This window comes from Epinephelus moara, chromosome 2 (genome assembly GCF_006386435.1).
Source record: "Epinephelus moara isolate mb chromosome 2, YSFRI_EMoa_1.0, whole genome shotgun sequence".
Lineage (NCBI taxonomy): Eukaryota > Metazoa > Chordata > Actinopteri > Perciformes > Serranidae > Epinephelus > Epinephelus moara.
Genome location: NC_065507.1, coordinates 20,708,523 through 20,735,714, shown reverse-complemented (window position 1 = coordinate 20,735,714; position 27,192 = coordinate 20,708,523). Strand labels below are relative to the sequence as shown.

The following is a 27,192-nucleotide window of genomic DNA, read 5'->3' as shown; positions in this document are numbered from 1 at the left end:
TTTAATGAGTTATTACCTATTACAGACACTGCTAATGGCTAAGAAATAGTAATGTTTGTTCAATCATTGTGTTTATAGACTTTACAAACATCGGATTAGTCTAAACGGTGATACAGTGATGTGAAAAATGTGATATATATAAACCAGCAGAGCTTTTAGGTATATATATATAGCTATATATATATATAGGCTAGCTAAAAGCTCTGCTGGTTTTCTACCCGGAAGTAGGCTATTTGTAAACAACAAGGCGAATCCCTCTATAGTCCGGCCGGACGGATGAGTCATGGCCTTGTAAAAGATTATGTTTGTTTCTTTTAGTTGGCGAGATTGTGTCGCCGCAAACGCGACAAACATCCAATAACTTTGACAGCGTTTTCTGCAAGCGCGGCTGAGCCATTTTGTACTGCTACACGTGTTTCTAGTGGGACTATGTTTACAAGCACAAGAGTTCAGCGAGCCACCAAAGGACCGCCCTGCAGATCTACTATTGGTTCTGCAACGTAGGGAGTTTTTTTAAACTCTGAAATTGTATCCACCCATCTAAACACAAAATCAGGGAGAAAGTCATCAGTCTTTAGTTAAGCAAAGCATCTAAAGACTGACTTGTGAGTCTAAATTCCCTCTGTCTCACCTATTTGGACAGGACTCTGGGATTTTGGAAGGGAAACCAGCTCTTTGTAATATGGGCCTCTTCTCATAGAAGAAAGCATGTATCTCGCCAGTGTCTGTCTTACTAGGTAGTGGAGGCTATCATTTTGGCTTTTGAAAGCCATGGATTGAAGCCTCCACGGGGAATGCAGGGTTAATTCCACCAGGGTTATGGCTACCTCATGGGCCCTGAAGTGGGGCATTAAGGTATTGTTTTTGTGACATCTGTACCGCTGCAAGCTGGGCATCCCCACATATCTAGGGTTTTACCACCTTGATGTGCCCTTGCTGGCGCACTCAGTTGTGTATTAGCCCATGGGTAGGCATGTGGTGGTGGCCTTCCTGGATTGAAGAGTTATGGGCTTCAGAGCATGCAATTCAGCAGTAGGCCACATTGCTCAAAGTGAGATACCAAACAAGGGTTGACTCGAGGATAATCCTGGCTCTTTTGAGTGCCACTTTTGGAAGTCAAGGCTAGATTGCATTGGATTAACCTCAAAGTAAATTGGAAATAATTGTGCATTTAGAGGTTAAGGATTTGTTTCAGCATATGTGTCTTGGTGAATGTGAGATTCTATCAACGTGTTATGATCTCCTAATCACTGGGTATGACAGTACAACAGTAAGCAGAGTGATGGCAGGACCCTACACTCCCACCCTCCAAATAGTATTAAGTATTGAAGCTACACCACCTAATAAACACATTTAATTAAGTTCTGAGATGTTTGACAAGATACAAGATCATGTAGATGTCGTTAACTTAGTTAACTTTTCTATACTGGATGATTAATGCCAACGCCACCGACTCCTTGTTTTCGGCTTCATACAATTTCAGGTGAATATAGAATGCAATCAGAAGACAGTAAGGTAACCAGGGAGGTGGTTAGGAAACATTAATAAAGAATTAGATGGCACGTTAAAACCAAGAGAGATTACTAGCTCTATTTATCTATTCAGTGTCTACCTATTTCACTGTAGAACTAGGGATGTGTGTGATTAGTCAACTAGTCAATTAAAAGTTGCTACCCTCGCTAGTCGGCACTAGAAATACCAGTTGACTGAACTCATTTGATTTTTTCTTTTTAATTATTTTAGTATTGTAAACATATAAAGGACAAGTAGTTACATATTCTGATAACTAATGTTTTTTGTTTCTTTGTTTCCTAAAGATTTAAAATGATTTTTGTTAACTTTAATTTAGTGAGTTGTTGTATGTTTTGTAGGGTAAAGAGCAATATCAGCAATTTGGTTATTGGAAAAATGCATTTAATGATTGCAAATGACTCTTGTAATACACACAATATATTCTCAGTCGTTTGGACCGTCCCCTGTGTAGGACTGATGCTATGTGCAGGTTCAGACATCTCAAAAAAGAAACACCATGTTATTCAAAGATGTTCTGATTATTTATTACTATAATACTGCGCTGTTTCCAAATGTCTGCAATCACTGAAGAAGATGAGCACAAATTACCTCAGCTCAAATGCTGAAAAAAACATGGCAGGTTTATTCTGGCAAAACATTTTCCTCCTTGCAATTTTTCATTCAGCAGGTGGATGTTTCAAAGCTGTTTCCTCTTGCATGTCACACAACTAAAACATTTTGATAAATATTAAAGCATCAGCAATAAAGGTAGACATTACATTTTTCAATTGGAATTTAGTTAGTCATAGATGCATTCATACTGGTGGTCATCCGAGTCAAAGCACCCACACCCTGGCAGCTAACACATCTGCAGAGACCTCACCCAGTAAATATGAAGGATGGTTTATGGGGAAATGGAAATTGACAGCCTAAGTAAATAAGAGTGTGTCTCAAAAAATAGCCTGAGTATTTCTTTGAAGTCAACAGTCCCCGTCTCATTCCCTTTCCATCAGTCAGACAAGAGATCTGCATGAGTGATTCTACTCACTGCCAGCTATAATACTCTCCTCTCTCCAGCAGTGCTTTCTTAAATATGCATGCCCTACATTTCCCCACCACCTTCCAAATTCAAATGGATGTCCCCTGCTCTCGCCTCTATTCTCTTCTGCCTCCTCTTCCCTCCTGCCTCTGCTGCAACTCTGCTTTATTTGTGGTTGACCCAATTTCTAGGTTTGATCCATACTGCGGTGTTGAGGCAGACTGTGGAGCAGCAGGCTGACTGACAGACAGACAGACAGACAGACAGACAGACACAAAGGCACATCAACAAGCTGGCATGGGTGCCTCTGCTGTGCCCATTACTGTGCCCACCCACCCCTTCACGAGTATGAACCCATCACTCTCCGCCTCCTTGTGCCAAACCCAGCTCTTTGTCTTTACGGCTCCAGACGCACACACACACACATATACACTACCCCTCCTGCTCCTCCACAACACCATTTACTGTTTGGTCTGCAGAGAGAGAATCAGTGGCTCATCCATTGTCTCACTGATTCGCTGTAACAGGGTGGGCTGCTGAGCATCCACAGCAGCCTCACATCTTCCGCTCCTTGGTAACCTATGGCCAGGAGCAGACCTGAGAAATTCATCATGTCAGAAAAGCGGAGGCAACTCTCTGGAGGGCGACAGTGGAAGGAGAGGCTGGAGATCTGGCTTGGCAGCTTATCCATTTGTCTGAGTGCATCATGACTGAAGGACTTGATCCATCTCCAGAAAGTGTATTTGGAAATCACAAATGACTGTTCAATTTTGTGAGATTGAATACTGTAATACTAGTCTACAGCTGCAGCTACCAGTCGCTGTCTGTCTGGCTGAGTCAAAGCTGCTACTGCTGCAGCAGCTGACGATGACATATAAATGTCTTACATAACTACATTACATAGTGCAATCAGGGCAGAGGGGTCTGAGGAATCAGGACACAATGGTTGTGTAATACCAAGAGATGATCCATGAGAAAATCTATGGATTATGGAAAATGAGGTTGACCATCATGATTGGTTTTTTTAAAGGAGCACTCTGACATTTTGGGAAATTCGCTCAGTCACTTCTTTGTCAAGATTTAAATGAGAAGATCAATAAAGGTCTTATAAATGTCTGTTAACTATGAAGCTACTGCCATGAGAGTTAGCTTAGCTTAGCATAGAGACTGGAAACAGGGGATCTGCCGAGCAGCAACTCTAAAACTCACTAACTAACATGTTTGTAATAGGGATGGGCATGAGTTCTCGAGCACTCGTTCTGTTGTCAGTATTTGTTTGACATATAAAGTGATCACTAGTAGTAATTTTTTCCTTGTTTTCATTTTGTTTTCTTACTTATTTTGCAGTTTCATTAGCTGCATTATCACATTTCAGATATTTTTTCCTTTTTTAACAGTGATTCAATAATCAAATTAAATTTTATTCAATTAAATTTTATTTATAAAGCCCAATATCACAAATAACAATTTGCCTCAGAGGGCTTTACAGCATGCGATATCCCTCTGTCCTTGCACCCTCACAGTGGATAAGGAAAAACTCCCCCAAAAAACCTTTAACAGGGAAAGAAAATATAGGGTAACCATGGCTGGTGCTTTGCAAATCAAGATGATGCTAATAAGACTGCCAGTTTTGTCAGCTGGAATTTAAAACCAATGAATCACATGGTTAAGCGTAATTAAGTTTTAGCTCATTTAACAACAGGGTTTCCCCCAGATTTATTTATTTGTGGTGGCCTGTCTTAAAAACAGCATCTGCTCTCACATGTTTATTTTCTATTTTTGGAGCTGGACTGTTCATTAGGAGCGCTGATGTAATACGTAGACTGTCCGGTTATTCATTGCAGCAGCTGCTCCTATCATCCATCGATTTGATCAGCTCTGACTGGATTGACTGATCAATTATCCCCCCATGACTCACACTCCATAAACTGCTGCTGCAGTAAAAAAGAACTCAAGAGTTTCACCAGCGATGGGTTCATGGACAAACCACCCGAGTTAGAGACACACAAAAAAATTTAACGGAAAGTTTGCTGATCTCACCCCCTCCAATATTTTGTTTTTACTATCTCAAATAGGTGAAATCTTATTTTATTGTAGAGCTGCATGCAGAGTATCTCTTCACCCAGCACCCCCTTGCCCCACTGTCACTCTCTCTGTGTTTATCATGAGACTATTGCAGCAAGAGTGTGAGCTGTCACAGTTGCTAAGAGTCCACCTGCACATGCACACAGACACACAGTGACCAAGCTAACTGTTAGCATCACATGGCTAACGGTTACTCACAGTGCAGACTTTAGCCGTTTTGGGTCATGTGAGTTTGTTGAGACTGTTAAATGGCTCAGTGTTGTATGTTAGCCGCCACTACTGTCTTAGCTCATGCTAACTGTGAGTATGCAGATACTCTATATTAAATAAATGCAAGTACTTGAATATTATTGATACTTATAATTCCCATTCCTTTGTGGCATGTTTTGTTCATCAAATCTATACGAAAATCAAAGTGCAGAAACAAAAGTTGATTTTATTTTTCCTGTAGACAGAGTCAGGCTAGCTGCTTCCAGTCTTTATGCTAAGCTACCTTTTCCTGTATTTAGCTTCATTTGTAAAGAAAAGTATGAGTGGTATCGATTTTCTCATCAAATCACCTGCATGATATAAATACACCTCTTCTTCTAAATGTTGAACTGTTCCTTTAAACGTATACTGTGTACAGTGAGAGGCTTACAGAAGCTGCAGCTTGGTGTATCCACAGTTAACTGCAGTGGCTGTAACATATGTACAGATATAGATGAGTCCTTCCGTTTTATCTCTGCACACCTCTGTACTTCCTTCTTATTTTTAACCACACTCTTTTCTCATTCATTTTTTTTCTTGTGTCTGCTTCACAGCTCTCTGTAGGTCACAGGAGCAGGAGCGGCTGCTGCTGAGTCAACATCACAAGTGGAACACTGGCCTCAGAATTACAAAGACACACACACAGACACGAACAAAATGCACACACACACACACACACACACACACACACACGTACACGTACACACACACACACACACACACACACACACACACACACACACGACTATTAAGTTTACTGTTGGCTATTGCTAAAGTAATCCTCTCAGCTCCTGTGTCTGGAGGTAGGCTAAGTGCAAACATTCTCAGACTGTCTAATAGGTGAGGCCAATAATCTGTGTGGAGCACGATCCACCTGCAGGTTGTCCACATCAGACAAGTCGAGACTTGTGCTATAAATTCTTGAAATATTTGAATGTATGGTTTAGGTCATGTCTGCATGTTCAGAACTGGAATGATACTAGTACATTTTTGCTTTTGAAACAAGTAATCCTGAGATATTTAATTAATAATAATAATTTTAAGTATTTCTAATAAGTTTTAAAAACGCGCTCTTTCCTTGGGCTCATGTCCAGTGCCCTGGATTGAGATCGCAGTGTGTGCACATTTAGTGTGTGCACATTTAGTGTGTGTGTGTTGCGCATGTCTAGTAGCGATATAGCGCATGCAGTGCCCTGGCAGACTAAGATAATTTCTTATCTTCATGTACTATTCTTGCTATGTCCTGACTTGCCTGTCCTTTCCAGCATAAGTGTCGTCATTTTTGCTTGACTTTGAAGAGTGTGTGTGAAACACTTGTACTGCAAAAACTCATTATTGTGTCTTTTAGGTTCAGACTGTCCACTTGGAAACTTGTATTTGGTTTATACTGCAAGTCTGAACGTACTTACTTATAGGTCACGTTTTGTTTTGTCTTGTAAATGACTGACTGGAAATTGTCCATACCAAATGAATCTTTTTTTTTTTTTTTTTTTTACCCACTATCTGTCCCAAGGGTCCTATTTGAATAAGGCAAAGTGTGTTTTTCTTTTTCTTTCTCTGTGATCTGCTTCTGCCAAAACAGAAACATCTGGTCCTTTTTAGTCATTTAAAAATCATTATGAAAGACCTTGAGGCAGCCAGGATAAATCTTAAACGCTTTGTTTACGTGACATCTATTTGGCTCCTATAAAAACTACTGCCTTTGGAGTGTTCAGTGTTCATGTTGTGAATTTCAAAATATGATGTTATGTGATAGTTTCATTTTTTAAAATCAAGAATATGTGAAGTTTACATGCCTTCAGCTTGTTTTGTGGTGTTTCTCTCTTGACCAGTCTCTTTTGATGATTAATCAATAAGTTGATCAACTGGAAACGGCAACTGGCAACCATACCCTGGTCCCAGTTTGGTAACGGGAAAGTTTTGCTGTTTTTCTTTGTCCTCTGTGATAGTAAATTGGCTGTCTTTAGATTTTGGAGTGTTGGTTAGACAAAACAAATTGTGACAAGCACTATCTTACAAAATTTTTAAGACCAAACTTGATAAATCAAGAAGGAAGATCATCCAATAATGAAAATTAACATAAGTTGCAGCCCTAAATGTTATTTATATATATAACTTTTTTTTTTTTTTTTTACATGATCATAATCAGTTGGTAAGGGTGTGTTTGTGTGTACTTTATTAATTCATATTTTATTCTATATATTTTTAAACTCTCAATTTGGTGAAAGGTCCGTTGTTTAAGCCTACAGCTTCTTGACTTCTCCTGTCACGTTTCACTTCTGTTATCTGTTATAATACGGTTTGTATAGTTTGAATGAAAGTAAACTAAACCAACAGCTGTGTTTGTCCAAAATATCAAATGTGTTTGTAAAATAGTGGCTTTAAAAGACAGGCCTTTTCACAGCTACTTTTTGCAGATCTGCTCATGAACAACACTTTCAGTTAAAAGCAGAGCAGAAGTTGAGCGTAGAGTATTTATAATTTAATCAAAGTGCCATTTACGTGTCAGTGAAAATGGAGGGATGACGTTGTTGGCCAGCCTGTATAAAGTACTCTTGCATAATCAGAGTAGTTAACCAGTGAGCAGTAAGTGATTCTGCAACACATGTGGCAATAAATCAATCTTTCTGTCTTTGAGGCTTCCTCTCTGCAGCCCTCTGTGATGTCACTTTATAAGACAAGAACAAGTGTCAGCACATTTAGCACAGCAATCACATGACAAGGGCCACATCAGGATCACTCCTTCAATCATGTGACCTTTGAGATCGAGGCCGGGATAAGTGTAAGAGCAACGCAAACTCAGTAAGACTTTGATACCTCCTCGTTTGCTAACAACATTACTGATGAAACAGTGCAGATTGGACATGTGTGAGCTGGGTGGGGAAAATGTTTCTAAAGATACTGAGGTCAGATTGATCTTGTACTTGAAAAGATCACTCACCGAAGATTTCCCCATTCTTGGCATACTCTGTGACTAAGTAAAGCATGTTCTTCGTCTCCATCACCTGGGAGAGGGAAGGGATGGAGGAACAGGGGGCCGAGGGGAGGGGAGAAAAGAGTGGGAGAGTGAATACACAGAGAAGACCACTTTTCAATTGCAATATCACCATTTAATTGATATCAACAGGCTCCTGCAACAAGAGAGGATTAGAGTAAGGAAAAGGAAAACTGTAACAACACATACAAGTGAGTCAAATATTATGCAATTGTCCACATGGTTTTCTCTGAGGTTTAACCGCAGTGTCTGGCAGCCACAGAGTCATGAGCAAAACAAAATGTATGAATGGCACAGGGTCTAAATATGGCATCAATGTAAGAGAATGGAGGTGGACGGTTGGTGCTGCCGAGTTTATCTGAATGGTACTTAAAACCTTTCAGCCCTCACACGGCGCTGTGTTGTGTAGGAGGAGGCGAACCGATTTAGAAGCAGAAACACTCTGGAGATGAACAGAATTAAATGCGGAGGGGAGAATCAGATGGAGAGGGAGGATGAATCAGACACAGTGAGCCAGACATTCACACTAGAAATCCCACGCTCATTGTTTATGATCAATTTTCCATCTGTTACACTGACCAATTCATGGATTTAGGAAACGAGAGCCAGTTTTTTTTTTTGGCCCTGGTTGTGTAATAAACACATTTTGTCCTATCTGTATCGTGAAGCTGGAGTACAACTGATTGAAGGATACCATCAATCAACACGAGTGGCACTGCGAGCCAAAACAGCATCTAATCTGGGAAATAAACCTCTCTCACGGCGGACATTTTGACTTGTCACAGCAGGAGAAGCACAGGTGTAACTAACAGTATTAACAATGGCATCGTTTCATTCAGGTGTGCCAGTAAACCAGCGTGCACAATAGCAGGTCCCTGGCACCGGCACACCTGAGTAAAATACAGCCATTATTAATGTTATTAGTTACACCTGTGTTTGACAAGATAAAATATCGCCATCAGAGAGGTCCGTTTTCTATTTATAGAGGTTATTTTCCTGTCATTTATCAGCCAGCTACGTGCTCACTGGCTTCACATGCTGTCATGGATCTCTTAGCTGTCTTAAGCTGTTCCTTCATATGTTTTATAAGCATGCTGCGGAGGCACTGGGCAACAAGCAGGGAGACACGGCAGATGTTGTGGGCAGCATTTTCAACTTGAACAATAGTCTTAAAGTAGTGCTGACTGTTGTTTGACATTTTTTTTTATACTAATGTCAACACCAGAGTTTATTTGCTTACTTTTAATTTATTACCTCTGATCCCTCTCACACCTTGTTTGAAGAGTATCAGTTTCTGCCATCACACAGAAGATTTAGACTCCCTCAGGCTTGACTGAACAGGTTCAGGAACTCTTTTGTTCCTCAGTCTGTCAACCCTCTAATAGCCTGAGTGTACCTGTGTCGAACACTGAATGTAATAGGAAGGATTAATTTATCGCACTGCCTCCACTTTCAGTAATGTCCGATGTGATTTGTAGCACCTGTAGTATGGGTTTGTTGTTTAGTTAAATGTTGACTACTATGTAAATGTATTTTTGTATTTATGTGAAACAGTTGTCGTTATGAGAAGCATTTTTTTCACTGATCTTAATCTTAATCAGGGACAACACACATTTATTAACAGTGTGATGTAACTGTGGCAGTTTTGTGCAGTACCTTTGCAGGTTTTACATCACTGATGCAAAAAACATACTTTTTTGATACCTTACTTTGAGAAATAAAAACATGTTTGTCTACCTTTTCCACATAACAAAGTCCAAAATTTAAAATGTAAAAAATAAGCAGCTGCGCAAGATTTTCGCCAAAATAAAATTGACTAAAATTGGAATAATTAAAATTTTAATCGGGAACTGTCCCATCAACGATGAGACAACAACATTATCTTTACACATTCGCAGCCAGATTTCAATACATGACATTCTGCTAACTCGTTTCAGTTGGCAGCGATAAAGGTACTAAGGTTTGATAAAAGCCCAACTTGAGAAGCCAGATATCAAGCCAATACGATCCCTTGTGCATTTGTGTTAAACCAAGTAGAACTTCAACAGGATCTTTATATCGTGTTTCAGGCTGCACCAGGCCCCGTGGCTATACTGCAACACTTCCATTTATATTACAAGTCAGCAGCTGCTTAACATTAAAAGCCTTCCTGCACCATCGATAATAATTACACCACTTTAATACGGTGGAGATAATACATTTAGTACACAGCATACAGCATTATAATGTCATTACAATGTATTTCTGGCCTCCGACAAAGCAGACTCCTTGTTTTAAAGAACTGCTATTGGGGAAATAACTGAAGCTGAATCTCCGGCGTGTAATAAATTGTGATATGTATTTATAGGCTGAATTCCCAATACTGCTGCACTTTGTGTTTAAAGCTTTACAGGGTCGGATGCTGCCGATGAGTTGGTCTGAAGACCATCTAAACATGATGATTGATCGCGTCTGAATATCAGGTCCTGATGAGGGGCAGCTGTGGTCCCCGTTGTGAATCGCACGCTGTATACAGGCTAGACGGTTTAATGTTTTAACACAAGACCGTACATGAATAATTCATGACTCTAAATGTAATTGTTTTAATGGTTTAACAATGCAGGCATTAACTGTAGTGTAGAGGAAATCGAATTAGGGTTATGATCCATCCAATATCCTCAGCTAATTCAAGCATTTTCCATAACATGACCGATACTCAAATGGAGCACTTGTTTTGCAGTGTTATCATTACATAAGTGCTGATAGTCAGAGAGTGGTTTTGTAATTTTGAAAACAATATCCAGCTGTAATTTTGCAATCGTAGAGAAACTAGAATAAGAGGGAAAGTGGAAAGCTGAAAACCCGATGGTGAGATTTAAAAACGGAGAGAACATGAAGAAAACTATGGCCGACTGAGGTCAATACACAAGAGACCGCACAACACATGACAAACCAGCGTGAGGTCCACATTTGGGTCGTCTGTGTGTGTGTCTTCATTAGCTTCCCTTTGGGCCACGGGGCCAACCCTAGTTTATGAGACAACAAAGGAAATCACTAATTGACCTGAGCTGATTGGATGGATGGGCCGTTGGAAATAATGATACACACCAAAATAACACAGCAGAAAGCTGGAGCGATGCCACATGGTTGTGTAATGATAATGAACACTCATTTACTTCCCCTAAACAAACTAACAGGACCCCAAAGGCTTATGTAATACAACTGAATCACCAAAATTGTTGAGTTATTGGCAGTTAGGCTATTTTGTGCCAGACAGCGGACATTACGGTAATCGGATGAAACACGTTTCCTTTTGAGTCTTGTTAAAATTGATGTGAACTTCCCTTGCACACCTGGACATGCATACAACTGCTATAAACGGTGTCGGGGGGACATGAGGGAAGTGACATTTATGGGATTTATTTCCATAAAAAAAAAGGACATCATGTTACCGATAGTGACGACAGGCTCTATTTCAACAGCACCAGTTTAAAGGGTGCCTTAGGAAACTGAAGCACATTTCTGCTGCATAAAATTGTATCATGACTAAAAATACATTTTAAGATTTAACCATGACAGACATCATTGCAGTTGAAAGGAAAGCCATGGTCTACGTTGCATTTAAGGATAACAGACAAAGACAACTGGTACAAGGCCTTTTTCACAGCAGACAATTCGGCTGAATCCAAACTCACCGCACTTGCAGACTTGCGGACATTGCAAGCGTGTTCCCGAAAAGTCTGGGAGCACTGAGCGCTGTCCATATCCACAATTCATCCACTTTATAAGTGGCCTCAAGCAGACTTCTGCACTGACTTCCAGAGAGTCTGCTTGTGGTGCAGCCTTCGACAGACTTTACTGATTTAATTAACCACAATTCATTGCAATATGGATGTGTCACTGTAGCTTTTTTTCGATTGCCGACTAAAAAAATAAAACAAACTCATCACCAAAGCATAAAACAATTCCTGTATTAAAACACTACTTGAATCGTGTAGTCCAAAAATGATATTCAGCCGCATCATGATCCAGTAATGCGCAGAAGTAGAGGTTACTGAGGTAGCCTAATCAAAATGCATTTGATCATTGCAGCCTGTACCTTGCAGGCTTGAACCTATGCCATGTAATGCCAAATATACAGGCTAAGAAAACTAGCAGCAACACAACAGTTGAAGGTCTTCCATTGTAAGTACTTCCCTGTCTATTAGGTCATAGTCCGATCCTTCTTTACAAACACTTCTGTATATAAATGTCTATTAATATCCCTTTCTTAAGTGACAAGAAAGCCTACTCCTACATGGGAGTTCTATGATTAACTGCAAGGACAGATGAGCAGAAACTATTCATCAACAAGAATATGACAGCAGCAGTCACCACGTACATGACTCAAACGTTTCTAAGAGTGAAACAGACTTGAGTGCTGTGTTATCAGTGGCTCTCTGTCTCTGCCCTTGCAGACTTTACGTCATTACAGTGAACACATCACAGTACGTAAGACTTAAGTTAGCGAGGGCTCAGTCCGCAAGAAGTCCAGAGGGTAGACATTTGGATTCAGCCTTTGACTTGTCACAGTAGGAAAAAAAAAGAGATCTTACTAATAAGATTATTATTTCTAAATGGAATTCAACCATCAATAATGTCATTAGTTTAAATAAGTTCTGTTTTTCCTATTATGTCTTCTATGAAAAAGGCCTCTAGGAATAAGAACAAGGCCAGAGTTCACCATCAACTGTGTGATTTTTTATGCAACAATGGATTGAATATAAGTCTTACTAACTTAATTCAGCATCACTCTGTGGTTTCTGCTGTGCATGTCAACAATCTACTTTGTTCTTTACTTCTGGAATCACTAAATGATCAATTTAGTGTTACTCGCCCTGAAAACGGGTCTAGTCTTTAGACACCGACTCTCAAAATGTACCAAATTCATCTGCATGGAACTCCCATTTTGTTGCAGCTTGTCATGAACGCTGGGCAGATAAATACTAGAAGGACATTGCTCGTGCTGCAGCACTGATGTGGTAGTTGTTGTCCAGCCACAAAAAAGAGGCCTTTAACTTCAATAAACATTAGACATGATTGCATGTTTGAAAGTGTATAGTAGGTATCTTCTAGGCAACTGCAGATCACTTTCGCTTTGGGCCTTTTTAGCTAAATCATTGTGCAAATAAACTCTGACGCTGTGTCCTCACATTCAAATAAATACTATGTCAAGGTCCCATGAGGTCAGGGCCGCTGACAAGAATTAATACTTGTTTTTAACAAGCAGTGAATTCATTCTAAATTAGATGTTATTACAATTAAACTGACTGTTAATAAAAAACGGTGCATTCGTATCTGATTTTAAAAACACAGTTTAAATAGAGCCTGATTCTGCACCACAGGTCTGATATCCCAGTGCAATAATTAAACATTTCATTACTGTAATCTTCAACAGCTAACATTATTTAGTCTGAATCATGCCATTAGCACCTTCACATAGTGCAGAAAACACACAGATGCACACAGCGCCAAATGTCAGTCAGTCATTAACTATGCTCTCATATCTTAAACTATCCGAGGGTGGAAGGTTCTGCTTGGCAGCAGTTGTTTGCTAATGCATTAGAAAATAGCCTGGATTCGTCCTGCACTTCAACACCCTGAACCAGGAGATCGGCAAGGAGCAGCACTGAATTCTGCTCCATGTGACTGATTGGTTCACAGATACGCCAGAGGCACAGCTAATTCTAGGCCTCCTCAACAGATGTTATGTTGGGCCCCCGCTGCAATGCATGTTACATACTACATTACTGCCTCTGCTCTCTGAGGGGCCTTCTTTGACCAAGAGCGGGTTTCACAAAGACAGACTATCTTTGGCTTAGATCTAATTAATAGTCAGGCTTCAGATAGACACTTAAATACATCTGTTGCACAAACCGGACTAGTTCCTGACTATCTTAGGTTGGACTGCTTTACAATGAATTTTGGGTGAATTAGTATGTTTTTTCATTATGAACATGACTGACTGAGCAACCACAACAAATGTTTGCCTGGAAAAAGTACACAGTTATAGGGGCATTTTACTGGGAATATTCATTTAAAAGTGTAACAAATAATTTAAAAAAAAAAATAAAAAAATTATTTTACTGCTGTGTATTTCCAGTGGGTTTCTGTGCTGTCTAAAAACTCTCGCTCCAACCTCCATTATTCCTCAAACCAAGGTTCCTTCTTCTTCTCACTGCTATATTAGCCTGAAGTTGGGTTGCTAACTATTTATCTCAGAGCAAACGTAAGACTTCCCGAACACTAAAGAAAGTCTAAAATATCCGTGTAACATGGCTGTAAGAGCTTAGAGTGCCCCTTAGCATTGTCAACATTAGACAACAAACTAACAACAGATGAGGTACAAATAAGTCTGTTTGTGAAAGAGACTTAACAGCTTTTACAAACTTGGTGACACTAAGTGTCAAGGTGGGCACATTGGTAATGGAAAATGATTTAATAAAAAAGCCATGTTTCCACCAAACACTCTCGGTATCGTGTCCTTAGCACGGGTACGTGGCCCCAGACATGCACCTAAAAACTAGTTTAGTGCACCGTTGAAAATGCTCCTAAATGTAGGTGGGTTGTTATTAACAGCTCCATCCAGCTTTTGCTGTATTTTATCTTTACCAGTGATGCAGAGAAACGTCTGCACCTTGCGGATCGTGCACAGAACGGGGTTACATGCCGACATTTTTTTAGAACAAAAAAGAACAAGCTGGAGGGTTTACACTCTCTGTCGTAATTAATGGAATATTTAAAAATAGCGGGTTTATGCAGTCCTTGTCAAGTAAGAGTGACAGTTCTCTTTTGACCAATCAATGGACTGCAGTGTTTCTAACTCTAACTTTAAGTATCGGATCAGCCTGCTAGGTACCTCCCCAGAGGGGTAACAAAAAATGGGATGGAATGGAGCAGCTCTGTCCGTACCGTCCACAACTTTTGACAATAGAAATGCAAAAATAACTGTTATAATTTGTGACAAACTGAAATGCTTGGTGTAAACGAGGCTTAATATCCCCATGTGTAGTATACAAACTGGAGTAAATATATACAGTAGGGCAGGGATACCCAACTCTCTTTGCCTGGGGGCCATTTTTGCAAAATGACAGGATGTCAGGGGCCAGGTAATATACAAACATTAATCATATTTATCGGATAAAATAAATAAAAGAGGCAAATTCAAAGCAGGCCCGCGCAGGTCAGGTGTATGCGATGGTCAAATTCAAAGCAGGCCCGCGCAGGTCAGGTGTATGCGATGGTGTTTCTGGAATTTGAGGTCATTCAGGGCTTAGCCTGGACCTCTGTTGGGGGGTTCAGGGGATCCTCCTCATTTTTTTTTTTTTTTTTAACAAACAAGCTCTATTTTGATGCTTTTAATGCTCTCTGGTACCTTATGTACATTCAAAGTACAAAAAAAAATCCCAGATTGAATAAACTGACTTTCATTGTTATATAGAAAATGTTCTGAAGGCCACTCGGCACACTATCAAGGGCCAGCTTTGGCCCGCGGGCTGTGAGTTGAGTATCACTGCAGTATGGTGACATTCTTCTAACATCAGTGTTACAATGACAGTGACAGAGTTGTGATGGAGTGGGTCCAAGAAAAGTTAGACTGAAGCATCTAAGACAGAAATAAATCTCCTGAAATTCTCTTGATTGATACAGCTCGTTGGGCAAGAGACGAAAATCACGACGAAAACCGGACTAAGCCATTTATCTTCACACAGCATTGCAACGTGGGGAATAACAGCTTACAAAGACATTTCCATTAGAGACAGACAAAAATTATACCAGAGCCCAGATAAAATCACATTGTTGTTGAGAGGAAAACTGCACTACTAAAAATATAACTCCACATTTTGCATGCTTAACAGGTACTGGAGCTAGACTCACCTGGTACAGCTTGATGATGTGGGGGTGGTCCAGCATCTTCATGATCTGAACTTCTCTGTAGATCTTCTCCAGGTTGACAGCATCCAGTTGGGTCTTGTCGATTATCTTGATGGCCACCTGCAGAACGATCGAGCACCAACAACACAACTGTAATCAGTCAGTAGCATAAAATAGAATCATTGTTGTGGCTCATCAGACTTGATGGGTGATAAGAAACACTCACATAAACACGAGTACAGACAGCAATTTAATATTCTGAGAGGTAAGCGGAGACAGTATGTTCTTTTCAGAGAATTGCTTCTGAAACACAAGATAAATACATACTTAAATACAGCTTGTGCTGGAAACTTCATAAACACTCTAACAATTTGAGAAGATGAAATATCACGAGGGTACAGCAGAGGCAAACACAGGCCTTGTTGGATATACACACACACACCCACAGTGACACGTACATGTGTAAATTGCACACTCACAACTTCAACACTCTTGGCTTTGATTAATGATGTCCGGTGGGTAACAAGGCGATATTAACATCTCTCCTTCAGACTGTCTCATAAACAGCATTTCATCAGTGTGATCTGAAGAGCTTCCAAACGTCTGTAAGCCAAGCTGGAGGAGTAAACAACAGGAGACCCCAGCTCCCCTCGTAGCAATCACACCACTGTTAGATTTAAGTTAGAAGACTTGTCCTGAGCATTCAGACCACAAACAGGACAGCTTTAAAAGAAGTATACAGTGCTGGTGAGACCTGAGCTGAAACAATCAGGCGTATAATCAATTAGCTGATCAACAGAAAATGCAGGACATTTTCACAGACAAAATTTCAAAACTTTTCCATGACTTCTCAAGAACCCATGATAAAATCCCATGACAATTCACACTCTACAAAACAGGCATTGCTTCATCTCAAAAGTGCAGCACAATTTAGTGGGGCATAGATACGGAAACTTTGGGATTCATGAGCCTACATTATTCAAACATATCAGATTCAAACTGTATTTAAAACATAATTCCAGCTGGCTGGCATACATGGAGTTGTCTTCTATGTTAGTGAATTGAATTTTGTACCGTTGATAGGTCAAAACAATGTCAACTTGAGGTTTCGGGGAAATCGTGATGGCACTTTTCTCCAAACGATTAATTAATTAGGAACCACAGTAATCAATAATGAGAATAACCATTTGCTGCCGCCCTGAGTGAGCTCAAACAGGATCCAGGAGGATGGGTTTGAGTAATAGATCCAAGAGTTTGAAGGTTTATCAGAAGCCAAAACACTGCACAGCACTTTACAACACTGTCTGTGACACTAGATTTTCCTCTGGAAAGTACTGACGGTCATGTTATCCTCCATCTTGATCGTCAGATAAACAGCAGAAATATCCTGTTCATGTTACAAAGTGTTTTAAAAGGAATGTGAATCAGCGTGTATTTCACCGGCAACCGCAGTGCTAGCTGACGTCACACTTGCGGAAAATGTTGAGCCAGGTCCAACGTTTTCTGCTAGATGACCCTGTGTTTTTTTGTGTTGGTATTCCTGCTGTGTCGATGCAGTGGTGTCATTGAAAAGAGTCTGAACACAATGTTATGGATGTTTTTAATCTTAAAGCGAAGTCTGACACCTCCATCCCACTGACACCCAGTTTAATCCTATTTAACATATTAGTCGTTAGCACTTACAGATGTGCCATAATGGCTCTTTTGATATGTTTAACTCTCTCTGTTATCGTATCCCTGCCCACAGTACAGACAGGTATGCAATTTGGCATCAAAGCCTATGAGGAAATCTTTTAATGGCACTTCAGCTGCAAGTCGAGAACTCCAGGGCATAAAATTTAAAATTGCTGGCCTAGTACAGGGATTACAAGGTACTTAGCATGAAAAGATCTGAGCTAACTGATTACAATGTCAACAATACTAACACACACACACACACACACACACACACACACAAACAAGACTTCTTGCGTACTCTGCTGGCACAAGGTCATTTGAGGACAATGTTACAGGGGAATTTATCTCATACATTAAGTAATGAGAGCAGAAAGGCAGCACAATGCTGTGATCTGAGATGGATAACCGTACGACCTGCTGAGCTGACAGACAGGACCACATGGGAATGAGTAAGCACTACTTGACCCCCAAAAGCTGCAGTATGTACATAATGGGATGAATGGGTCAGTATAACACGTAGGAGCCATGTGTAGAAAAAGTAGGTTATGCACACACAGGTACACTTATCTAGGAATACGCACACAGACACAGATCCAATCTGCTGTTTCATGTGTCTTTTAACACTGCTTTTCTTTACACACATGCTCCGGGCTAACATCTTTTTTGCCCTGGCAAATTCTCAAGCAGATGGCATCACATAAAGTTGATAGCCTGCCTCTCCAGCTGACCTTGGCCACTTCAACAAACAGCCTGGCTCTGGCCATGGGCCTGGCCGAGCCAAGCAGCTGCAGTGGCTCTCTGTAGCGACCAGCGCTGAGTGACCTCTACCAGACCGGCGGACTGCAGATCAGCACCGACGTGTGTGTTTTCATCCAACTTAAATATCACACCGGCTGAGGGAGAGGTGCAGCCACTTAGTGAAATCACCTGGTGTAGTGTTTGACTGAATTTAAAACCTGCATTCACGTAGCTGTTTAGTGTTACACAGTTGCACATTACTTGGCTAGACTAACACTCCACCTTTTCACAGGCTTTCATAACCAGATTAACACGATAAGAGTCTTAGGAGCCATTTTCTTGCCTTGTTATTCATTAAACCTGCCGGGGGCCTCGTCTGGATGACGTAAATCTTTGTTTTTCTGTACAGCACGATTGCTCACGTTCACCAGCATACAGTTGGATGCTCTGTGAGGTCAAAGATCAAAGTGTGCAACTGTGTTTTCACAAGCCTCCCTGCACATTTTTCTATCACTCCCTTTGTGTTCTTCACACACAGACCGGGCAGTCTTTACATTAACTCCTTGTGTCTGTGTCATTACAATGGAAAGTCATGTCACTCAGTGGTACTAGTCAAGAAAGGCCTTTCTGTAGAGAGCTGACATACAACTATTAGTCACACAAATCCAAGCCCTGTTCCTTCTGCGCTCATGCTGCATCGCCCGAGACTGTGCAGTGTTTGTAACATCAAACCCTCTCCAAACCAAGTGAAGACCCCCAGAGCAGTGTCAGTGGATTTCTCTCTGCATGCATGCCTGCAGAACACTTTGCTTTCCAATTACTCTGGCTGACATGCCCTGCTCCTCACAAAGCTCTCGGCACTGCTGGCACAAGAAACCACTAAATCACATCATTATTTGGATTACATAATGGGACCACCGACCCATGCTGCATGCCCCAGATACAGCGATGTTTACAGCAGCCAGACTGTGGTGCTGGTACACTGTGGCACCGTCTGGGTCATTACCAAAAGGAGTGCAGGTGTATGATGCTGGTTTGGCGCAGGACAGAGAAGCATGCATGTTTACAGTTCGTGTTTCCCAGCAGCACTGGTGGTCAGACCTCTTACTGGCAGTGATGCTGTGTGACGGGGTGAACGTGCAGCGAGTCGTTGCTCCTGTACCTGCAGGTATTCAAACACACCAGCTGTTGCTCGCACTGGAGCTGCCAAGTGGCCGGCAGTTACCTGATCCAAGTTTCTATTAGTGCACGATGTGGACAGCATTTAGGTATCTGCTGTGAATATCTGGGGTGTCAACTAGTGCATAAAAGTTATGTAACTCAGCCCAACAGTAGCCTAAGTTAGCTCCCAGGCTAACTAGTTCACCGACACACTCACCTCGGTCTTGGTAATGCGGTGTCGAGCCAGCTTCACGACAGCGAAATTGCCCTTTCCTAAAGTACGCTCGATGTCGTAGAAGCCCACTCGGACCGGACCCCGGATCAGCGGTTTCTGGACACTGTCAGCCATGACCATGCTGTTCTAAATGGGACTGTTTGTGGAGGATTAGGAGGTAGCCAGACGAGCAGGGGACACACGGGGGGCTCACACGGGGGTTGCTCGAGCAGCTACAGATAAAGACGAAAGGAAAACAAACCGCCCGCCGCCGCCGCTGCTGCTGCCGCCGCCGCCGCCGCCGCTCGAAGCGTGTCCATTAAAAATAGACAAAGTTGATTTCTGTGTCGCCCTGCCAGCTTGAACGCCAATGTGGCGACACTCTCCCCCGTCAGTGCGGCGATACGAAGCAGGCCATTTGCTGAACCCGGGGGCTGTCACACCACGCTCTCCAATACAATAGAGCGATAATATTTCAGCTCGAGGTACCTCTATCAGCTACGGCGCACACGAGTTGACTTGCAAAGAGGCATCATGTTCTCTGGTTGACGTGTATTGACGTCAAAGCCATAGGGGTATTTGTACAGGGGGCGGGGCCACGAGGCCGCTCCACACTTCAGTGCCAATTGGTTGCCAAGACAACCAGACCCACCTCTTACGTCAACCGGTAAAATTGCTATTCTGAAATCTGTTTGCTCGCCTGCCCTCCTTGATTGCAGGCATAGGTAACTTTGAAGTTTCGCCCTGCAGGTGTTTAATAAGCTGCTGCGAGGGAACAATGCGAGCTGAAGGGGTTAAACTCACTCTACACAATCCTGCAGCTTTTTATTCCTCATTTTATTTGTGCTCTGCAAAGAAAAGAATGAATGGATACAACAGCAATTTAATAAAAAAAATAAATATGCACGGAATAAACATTTAAAAACAACAAAAAGATGCATCTACCAGCACGTCTCCTTTCAGTTATATAAGCCATAAAAATATGCAATTGCCATTACAAATCCCATTTATTATAACATGTAACATTATATAATGTAACATGCAGGACCTCATGTGAAACTAGACATTTTATCAGCCACAAAGACACTTTGGTAAGCAACCTAACAGCGCCATCTGTTGGCTACAATAGGAAATTGAAGCAGCTGTTTTCAGCACAGTTGTATTTGTACTGTAGTAGCAGGCATTTTACATTCACACACACACCTAACATGACACAGACACTCCCTTACACACTCACACACACCCACAAACACATTTGAAAACACTCATGTTATTATCAAATAACAACAAATGCAACCACAACATCTTATAACCAAACTTTATTTGACACCCACATATCATGTTTGAGATTCACACCCAGCAGTTGTTCTCCTCACTTCATGTGGTGACAGTCTAATGCAGAGCGGTGGATTACAGAGCAGGCAGGCAGAACAGCGCTCCGAAGGCCTCCGCTGTCACGCATAGACTTCCTGAATGTAAGAGTTCCAGATGTGCTTTTGGCATTTCCTGTCTAACATTCTCCAAGAACACACTCAGCCTCTCCTTACTGGGCTTGCTACATCTTTCCAAGACACAGTCCCAGCAGCCCACTCAGAAACTAACACGGGCAATTGTGTTCAGTAACGTATGTCCATGGTTATTTTACACATTTACAAGGCAGGCGTATGCTTTCACAAGCTGATGAATGAATCCATAACATACTCAAAAGGTTGAGTTTCCCACACAGTCAGGTGGAGTCAGGGAAAGCCCACAGCTTTGAGGTTTCGGGGTCAGCAGAGTTCTGTCATCAGTGTTTCCGCATGCACTGTCCTGTTCCCTGACATCAGAGTCCAAACAGGAAGCCTTATACTGGGCTCACACCACTCTTGAGGTTTAGAGAAAGGGTCAGAGTAATCTGTGAATGGGACAACTCCACTGCCGTAGAGACAACAGGATCTGTTTGACCTTGTGTCTCATAATATCTGGTGACGTGATTGGAAAACGGCTGAGTAGTTTAATTCTGGATTGTTTACAAGATGAGTAACCTTGCATGAGTCCTCAAAACTCGCACTTATTCCCAGGGTTCAATGTGAAATCCACCATGCCAAATATAGCAGCACTGCTGCACCGCTAACCTGACTCGACTCAGTTATGCTTATTTGACTTCATTAATGCCTCTTTGAAACCAAAGCCTTCGTGCTGCTGTGAAAATACATAATCCCAATGTTAAAGTGTCACTATACCACGTGTGTGGTTTTGAGTGTGTCAACAACTACTGGATCCCCCAACTTTCACTGTAATGCTTTGATTATAACCAAATGTCTGCAGAACTAATGACACTCCCCTCAGCTTCAGCTGCTGTGTTCAGTGCTAATTAGCAAATGTTAGCATGCCAACACACAAAAATGAGACAGAGAACATAGTGAATATTACACCTGCTAAACATCAGCATGCTATCAGGCCTTTGTGAGCATGTTAGCATGCTCACATTAGCATGTAGCTAAAAGAACCACCATGCCTAAGCCTCATAGAGCTGATGTCATGGCTGCAACCTTTTAGCCTCGTTTGATAATAACATTCATTAAAAACATTTGACATATATTAGCATTTTTATATAGCCCATCTTTTACTCGTATCTAAAGGCATGTCATGCTAAGATTCACAATTTGATTGATGATTTGAGAACTCTGTTGGTTAGGGTTGAGAACCAGCTCCAGATTGGAATTCAAACCATATACCTTCGAGCTTATCAATTCCTTTTATGGATGCCAGCATGTTTTTTTTTACATTTGCACATTGCAAACCAATAATGTTAAATGTGTCTACGTTGCTGGAAAGTTGCAGCAAGAAGGTTCAAAGCGTAGCTTCATTTCAGAAAGAAAGAAAGATTACAACAGCGCTGCTCTTGTAATGTCTGTAAAATAAAACGAGTAAAACGAGTGTCACTGCTTCCCAACTAAGCAGCACAATGGTAAAAATCCTATGCTATAATAACATTAGCTCCGCACAGACAGACTTAGCACGTTTTTCTTTGACTAAGAGAACAGTTAAACCATGGAGCGTTTGCACACTTAAGTCACATGCATGTCTTTTTTTCTTGTTTCTACACTGTGTTCAGACTCAGATAATAAAACAGTTGCATTAATGCTAATGTTATTTCCACAGGGGAAATTGATCAGGAATCCATACGGGAACTGATAAAGAAGTTCGATAAGCAGAATCAAAAATGACACTGGTATCAATAAAAACCTATCAGTTTCTATCAATACTGTTGGTGGGGTTCTGGGACGTTCATGCCTAAATGTGGACTCAGTTGACAAAACTCTGGCAAACCCTGCTTTAAGCATGTATCTAGATGCTGGATGCTGAGGATGCTGGAGATACACACACAGGAGAAAGGTTATTGGAACATGGGTCCAGGCCGACACCTGTTTAGTAATCCTGCACCACACAGGTAACCAGTAGAGTGTGCGAGAAAGAAAGGGATGGAGAACATTGTGTTCCTCTGTCTAATTGGGTCAAATTGGAAAGCTGGTATGAGGTTGCTGGACACTCACAGAGACCAGACAGGCATCAACAGTGTTATCCATAGATCTCATTTTCCACCCACCCAGCCTGCCGGCTCTGAGCTCTGCAGGTCTCATAGATGTCGTTGGTCACAAAGCCGCTCTCCCTGTCCGCGCATGACACGTTCTCATAATCGTCACACTGGGAGCCCTGGGAGGGAGCACAGGAGTACTTTGTCATGATGTCTGCCAGTATCCTGCTGTCCAGAGCAGTGTGAGGCAGTTTGGTAACGTCACTGAAGGCGTAAGGTCCTTGTATGGCATAAGGTGAAGCTGTTGTTGGCATCCATGGTTTTGATCTACTGGGGTAGCTTTCGGTTTCTGTCTTCCTCCTGAAATTGAAACAAATGACATCAAAGGATCAGCACAACATGCTGCTCGGTGAAGTTACCTCTTCACAGACCACACAACATGAGGAAACACTTCATGTGGTCTGTGAGCTTTGAACCACAAATTTTACTAGGACTAAAAATACAAGACAAGTTACATATGCCCTTAAAATGTGTGCTGACATTAGTTAAAACTGAGTAACTACATGGAGAAGAGCTGCACTGATGTGTCATATTAATAAGTTAATATTCAATAAATGCATTTTACAGATATATATTAACTAATTGTGCAAAAAAGGACATTATTGCTTCTTAAATTCTTCTTAACATTTCCCTTTATAACTGCATCTAGAAACACAATGTTTTATATTTGAAGTACAACAGTACATGGTATGGTTTATAGTGTAACAGCTTATATTTTTCTGCTTTTACCTCTTAGCATGCTGTCTGTAGCAAAAGAACCCAGCAGCTGCAAACAGCAGCAGCAGCAGAGCAGGAATAGTTGCATAAAGGATGTGGGAAACATACAGGGTGTTGTCTGAGAGAGAGACTGCAAAGGAAAGAATATTACTAAGCATGATGTCTTTTGAGAAGACTTTAAAATGTTGACCTTTATTCTTGTATAGTTAGAGCATGTCACAATTCTGTAGCTACTTAAAAGTCCAGTGTGGAGGCTGTAGGGGCATCTTTTGGCAAAAATGGCAACTAATATAACTATTTTTTTATTAGGTTATACTCACCTGGAAATAAGAGATGTGTTTCGTTAACTTAGAATGAGCCGATAATATCTACATATGGAGATGGTCCTCTTCAACAGAGAGCGCCATGTTGTTCTACAGTAGCCCAGAATGGACAAATCAAACACAGGCTCTAGAAAGGGCCATTCAGATTTTCGCTTTGTTGTATTTTCACGTTGGCCACCGCAGTTCACCTACATGCTTGGCACATAGAAGGAGTTTGAGTTCTGCAACCTCATCACTAGACGCCACTAAACCCTACACACGTTAACTTTAAAACAACATGTTTTAGAAAACATACAGGCTCTTAACTCTAGGTATCAAGAACAAAATTTTCTTCTCTTACCCGATGACTCAGGTAGTCCTATTTTTATCGTCTCATCCCTCTCTGTAGTTGAGAACACGCTGGGCCTCAGAGTTGGAACTGGTGCAATCAGAAAGCAGATTAACACCATCAGTTGGCAACACAACAAGAAAATTATTTGTCCCTGTTTACATTTCCTTGTTATTAGATGATGTGGTCATGTGCATCTCTATGCACATTTAGATTAAGAGAATGCTTCACCCACAAAAAAATTTGTGAATTAGTCATCCCGTCTTACTTTGAATTTGTGAAGAAAACTTTGCTTTTCTTGCATACCTCCAGGAAAATGGAGAACATATTAGTTTATTGATTGGTTGGGGGACACATTTAACAACAGCAAAACTATACCAAAAAATCTGTTTGAAAACTCACACAACACGTGCAGAATAATCCAAGCCTTATTTATCCAGTCCTATGCTCAGTAATTCCCAAACACATGCATTTTGGCTAAAAATCCTTAGTATTGGAGTCTGGCTTTAAAGAGAGTATAGATACAGTAAGTTTCACTTTCAGTTCAGTTTTAAATGATAAGGTTTTTGCAAAGACGCATGTGATTTTAAGGAAAACTGTCAGGAAGATTTGGGTACTGACATTACAGATGAGGTGCATGTATTGAAAATATTCACAGTAGCTCAATAAATGTTTGGCATGCTTTGATACAATTCAAAGTTGTCCACAGATTGCACTTCTCTCCCACTAGACTATACAAACAATATTCAAAGGCTTCACAGCTCTGTGTGAAATGTTTAAAAGATCAAGGAACACTGTCTCACTAATTCCTGCAATGCCATAGGTTGCAAACCTTTTGGGGTCATTTATTTGAGTTTTTTGCTACAGCCTTTAAGAAGGAGTTTCCCCCTGCCCCTTTACCCACACTATTTGGGGTGGTTGAACCAGGTAGAGTGAAGGATACATACAACTTGTATGTAGCTCAGTGTAATTGTGCGTACATAAATACATCTATGTATGCTAATTTGAGTGCAATAGCACCTGCACACACATTTGTGTGTGCTGTAGGGCATTGTGCAATGTGGACTGGCACTTCATAAACCTGTGCAATCAGGCGGTGTGCAATTCAACTAGCACTTTAACATGGGCAATGTGCAATAATATTAACCCTTAAAAACCATCGCACCTTAACACTTGAGCACTTAGCACATCGCACTTTAATTTAGCACTCAAGCACTTTTGCACTTTCAACCGGTCCCCTAATTCTTGGTCTATCATGTCTGTATTACTGTTCGCTATATGTTTGTTTATTTGTTGTTATTGTTTTTTTTGTTTGTTTGATTAGTCAAACATCAACCTGCCAAGGGACTGTGGATGGAAATTAGCCATTGGCTACAATCCTACATATTTACATTTAATGTTCATCAATATGTACTGTCCCTGTTTTTAAATAAACAAATAAAAAACAAACAAAAAAAAAGGATAGACCGATGCTCAGGCCATCTCTCTGTCCACACTGCTAGCAAGAAAACTGTTGCTTCAATTTGGAAATCTGAGAAGCTCCCAACATTTGATATGTGGCTGAAGAAATTAGGTCATGTTTTACATTTTCAGAAAATTAGATTCACCCTGTCAAACAGAGAGGGACTCTAGGAAAATCTGGTAACCAGTCATTAGTTTGATTGAAGAATTTAAGTGAATGGGTAATGGTTTAACAGGTTAACTGTGCCATGGTGTCATATGTCAATACCCTGTAACTTGTGAGATAACTTATGTGTAATATTTTGTTTTTCCCTTTTTTGTCAATGCTCCATTTTGTTTTTTCTTTTCCTGTTGGTATGTTTCTGTACTGTACTTACACTGTTTTGCAAAAACCAATAAAGAGATGTTGCATGTACTGTATTCCATGTGACCTGTAGATTATACACAATGTAAACAACGCAAACCTTAATATATTCTGACCACTAGAGGTCTTCATTTACACTGAGGAGAAACTATTATAAAACTAAGTGACAAAAAGTAGCGATGTGGTGGTTAAGTCTGACTTTTCTTGATTTTAGAATAAACACATTTACAGTCACGTGTTATCTCTATCCCACAGAAACATCATGCATACGAGGACAGTGCATTTGGGGTGGTCAAGTGCATGTTGTACCTGCATGTGCTGTGTTCCCTTCATCAGTAAATACTGGTACTTTTTCTGCAAAAGACATAGAAAAGAAGTCAGCATGATTCAGCCTTTCAATTCTTGCAAAATTATGTAATCAATGCTACTTTACTCAGCTCATACAAAAGATGAAATACATAAAAGCACACATTCAAAAACCATTTTATATCTACAATAGAGGGAAAAAGCTTAACATCAGAAAGAATCATTAGAGAAAAGGAAGTAAAAATGAATCAAAAAATAAAACAAGGCCAACATAACCTTCAGACGGAGTGTTTAAAGTAAAAAAAAAGTGCTCACAGACTCAGTAAGGGGTGTTTCATATTTTTTAAGTCCTTGATAAGACATAAAACCAGTAGGTTAATTTATAAATAAACATTAAACAAAGGCAGATATATCTTTTTCAGTTTCCAGAGATCAGAGGCTTACAGTAATCCAGGCAACCAAAATCAAAATTGCGCATTACTTGTTTAGTACTAGTGGTTGACAGCAGTGGCCACATTTCAGTAATGGTTTTTGGAAGATAAAAGTCAGATTT

At 40.8% G+C, this 27,192-nt stretch overlaps 3 protein-coding genes across 4 annotated transcripts in view; all 3 read right to left on the bottom strand.

The window, feature by feature from the left end:
* The window catches only part of sik2b (salt-inducible kinase 2b), a 58,211-nt gene extending 38,111 nt beyond the window's left edge, over positions 1–20,100 (bottom strand). For both annotated transcript variants that reach the window (XM_050059280.1, XM_050059288.1), the window contains exons 1-3: positions 19,567–20,100; positions 15,777–15,893; positions 7,827–7,890 (exon numbers count right to left, since the gene is read on the bottom strand). In XM_050059280.1, the coding sequence (XP_049915237.1) occupies positions 7,827–7,890; positions 15,777–15,893; positions 19,567–19,704 (319 nt within the window). In that variant the 5' untranslated portion in view covers positions 19,705–20,100. The remainder of the gene's footprint in view (positions 1–7,826; positions 7,891–15,776; positions 15,894–19,566) is intronic.
* The window catches only part of med29 (mediator complex subunit 29), an 86,328-nt gene extending 63,889 nt beyond the window's left edge, over positions 1–22,439 (bottom strand). The window contains exon 1 of the mRNA XM_050059474.1: positions 22,429–22,439. The gene's annotated coding sequence lies outside the window, so the exon portion shown is untranslated. The remainder of the gene's footprint in view (positions 1–22,428) is intronic.
* The window catches only part of LOC126401241 (layilin-like), a 9,122-nt gene continuing 4,358 nt past the window's right edge, over positions 22,429–27,192 (bottom strand). The window contains exons 2-5 of the mRNA XM_050062366.1: positions 26,643–26,687; positions 24,521–24,598; positions 23,870–23,987; positions 22,429–23,440 (exon numbers count right to left, since the gene is read on the bottom strand). Of these exons, the coding sequence (XP_049918323.1) occupies positions 23,125–23,440; positions 23,870–23,987; positions 24,521–24,598; positions 26,643–26,687 (557 nt within the window). The 3' untranslated portion in view covers positions 22,429–23,124. The remainder of the gene's footprint in view (positions 23,441–23,869; positions 23,988–24,520; positions 24,599–26,642; positions 26,688–27,192) is intronic.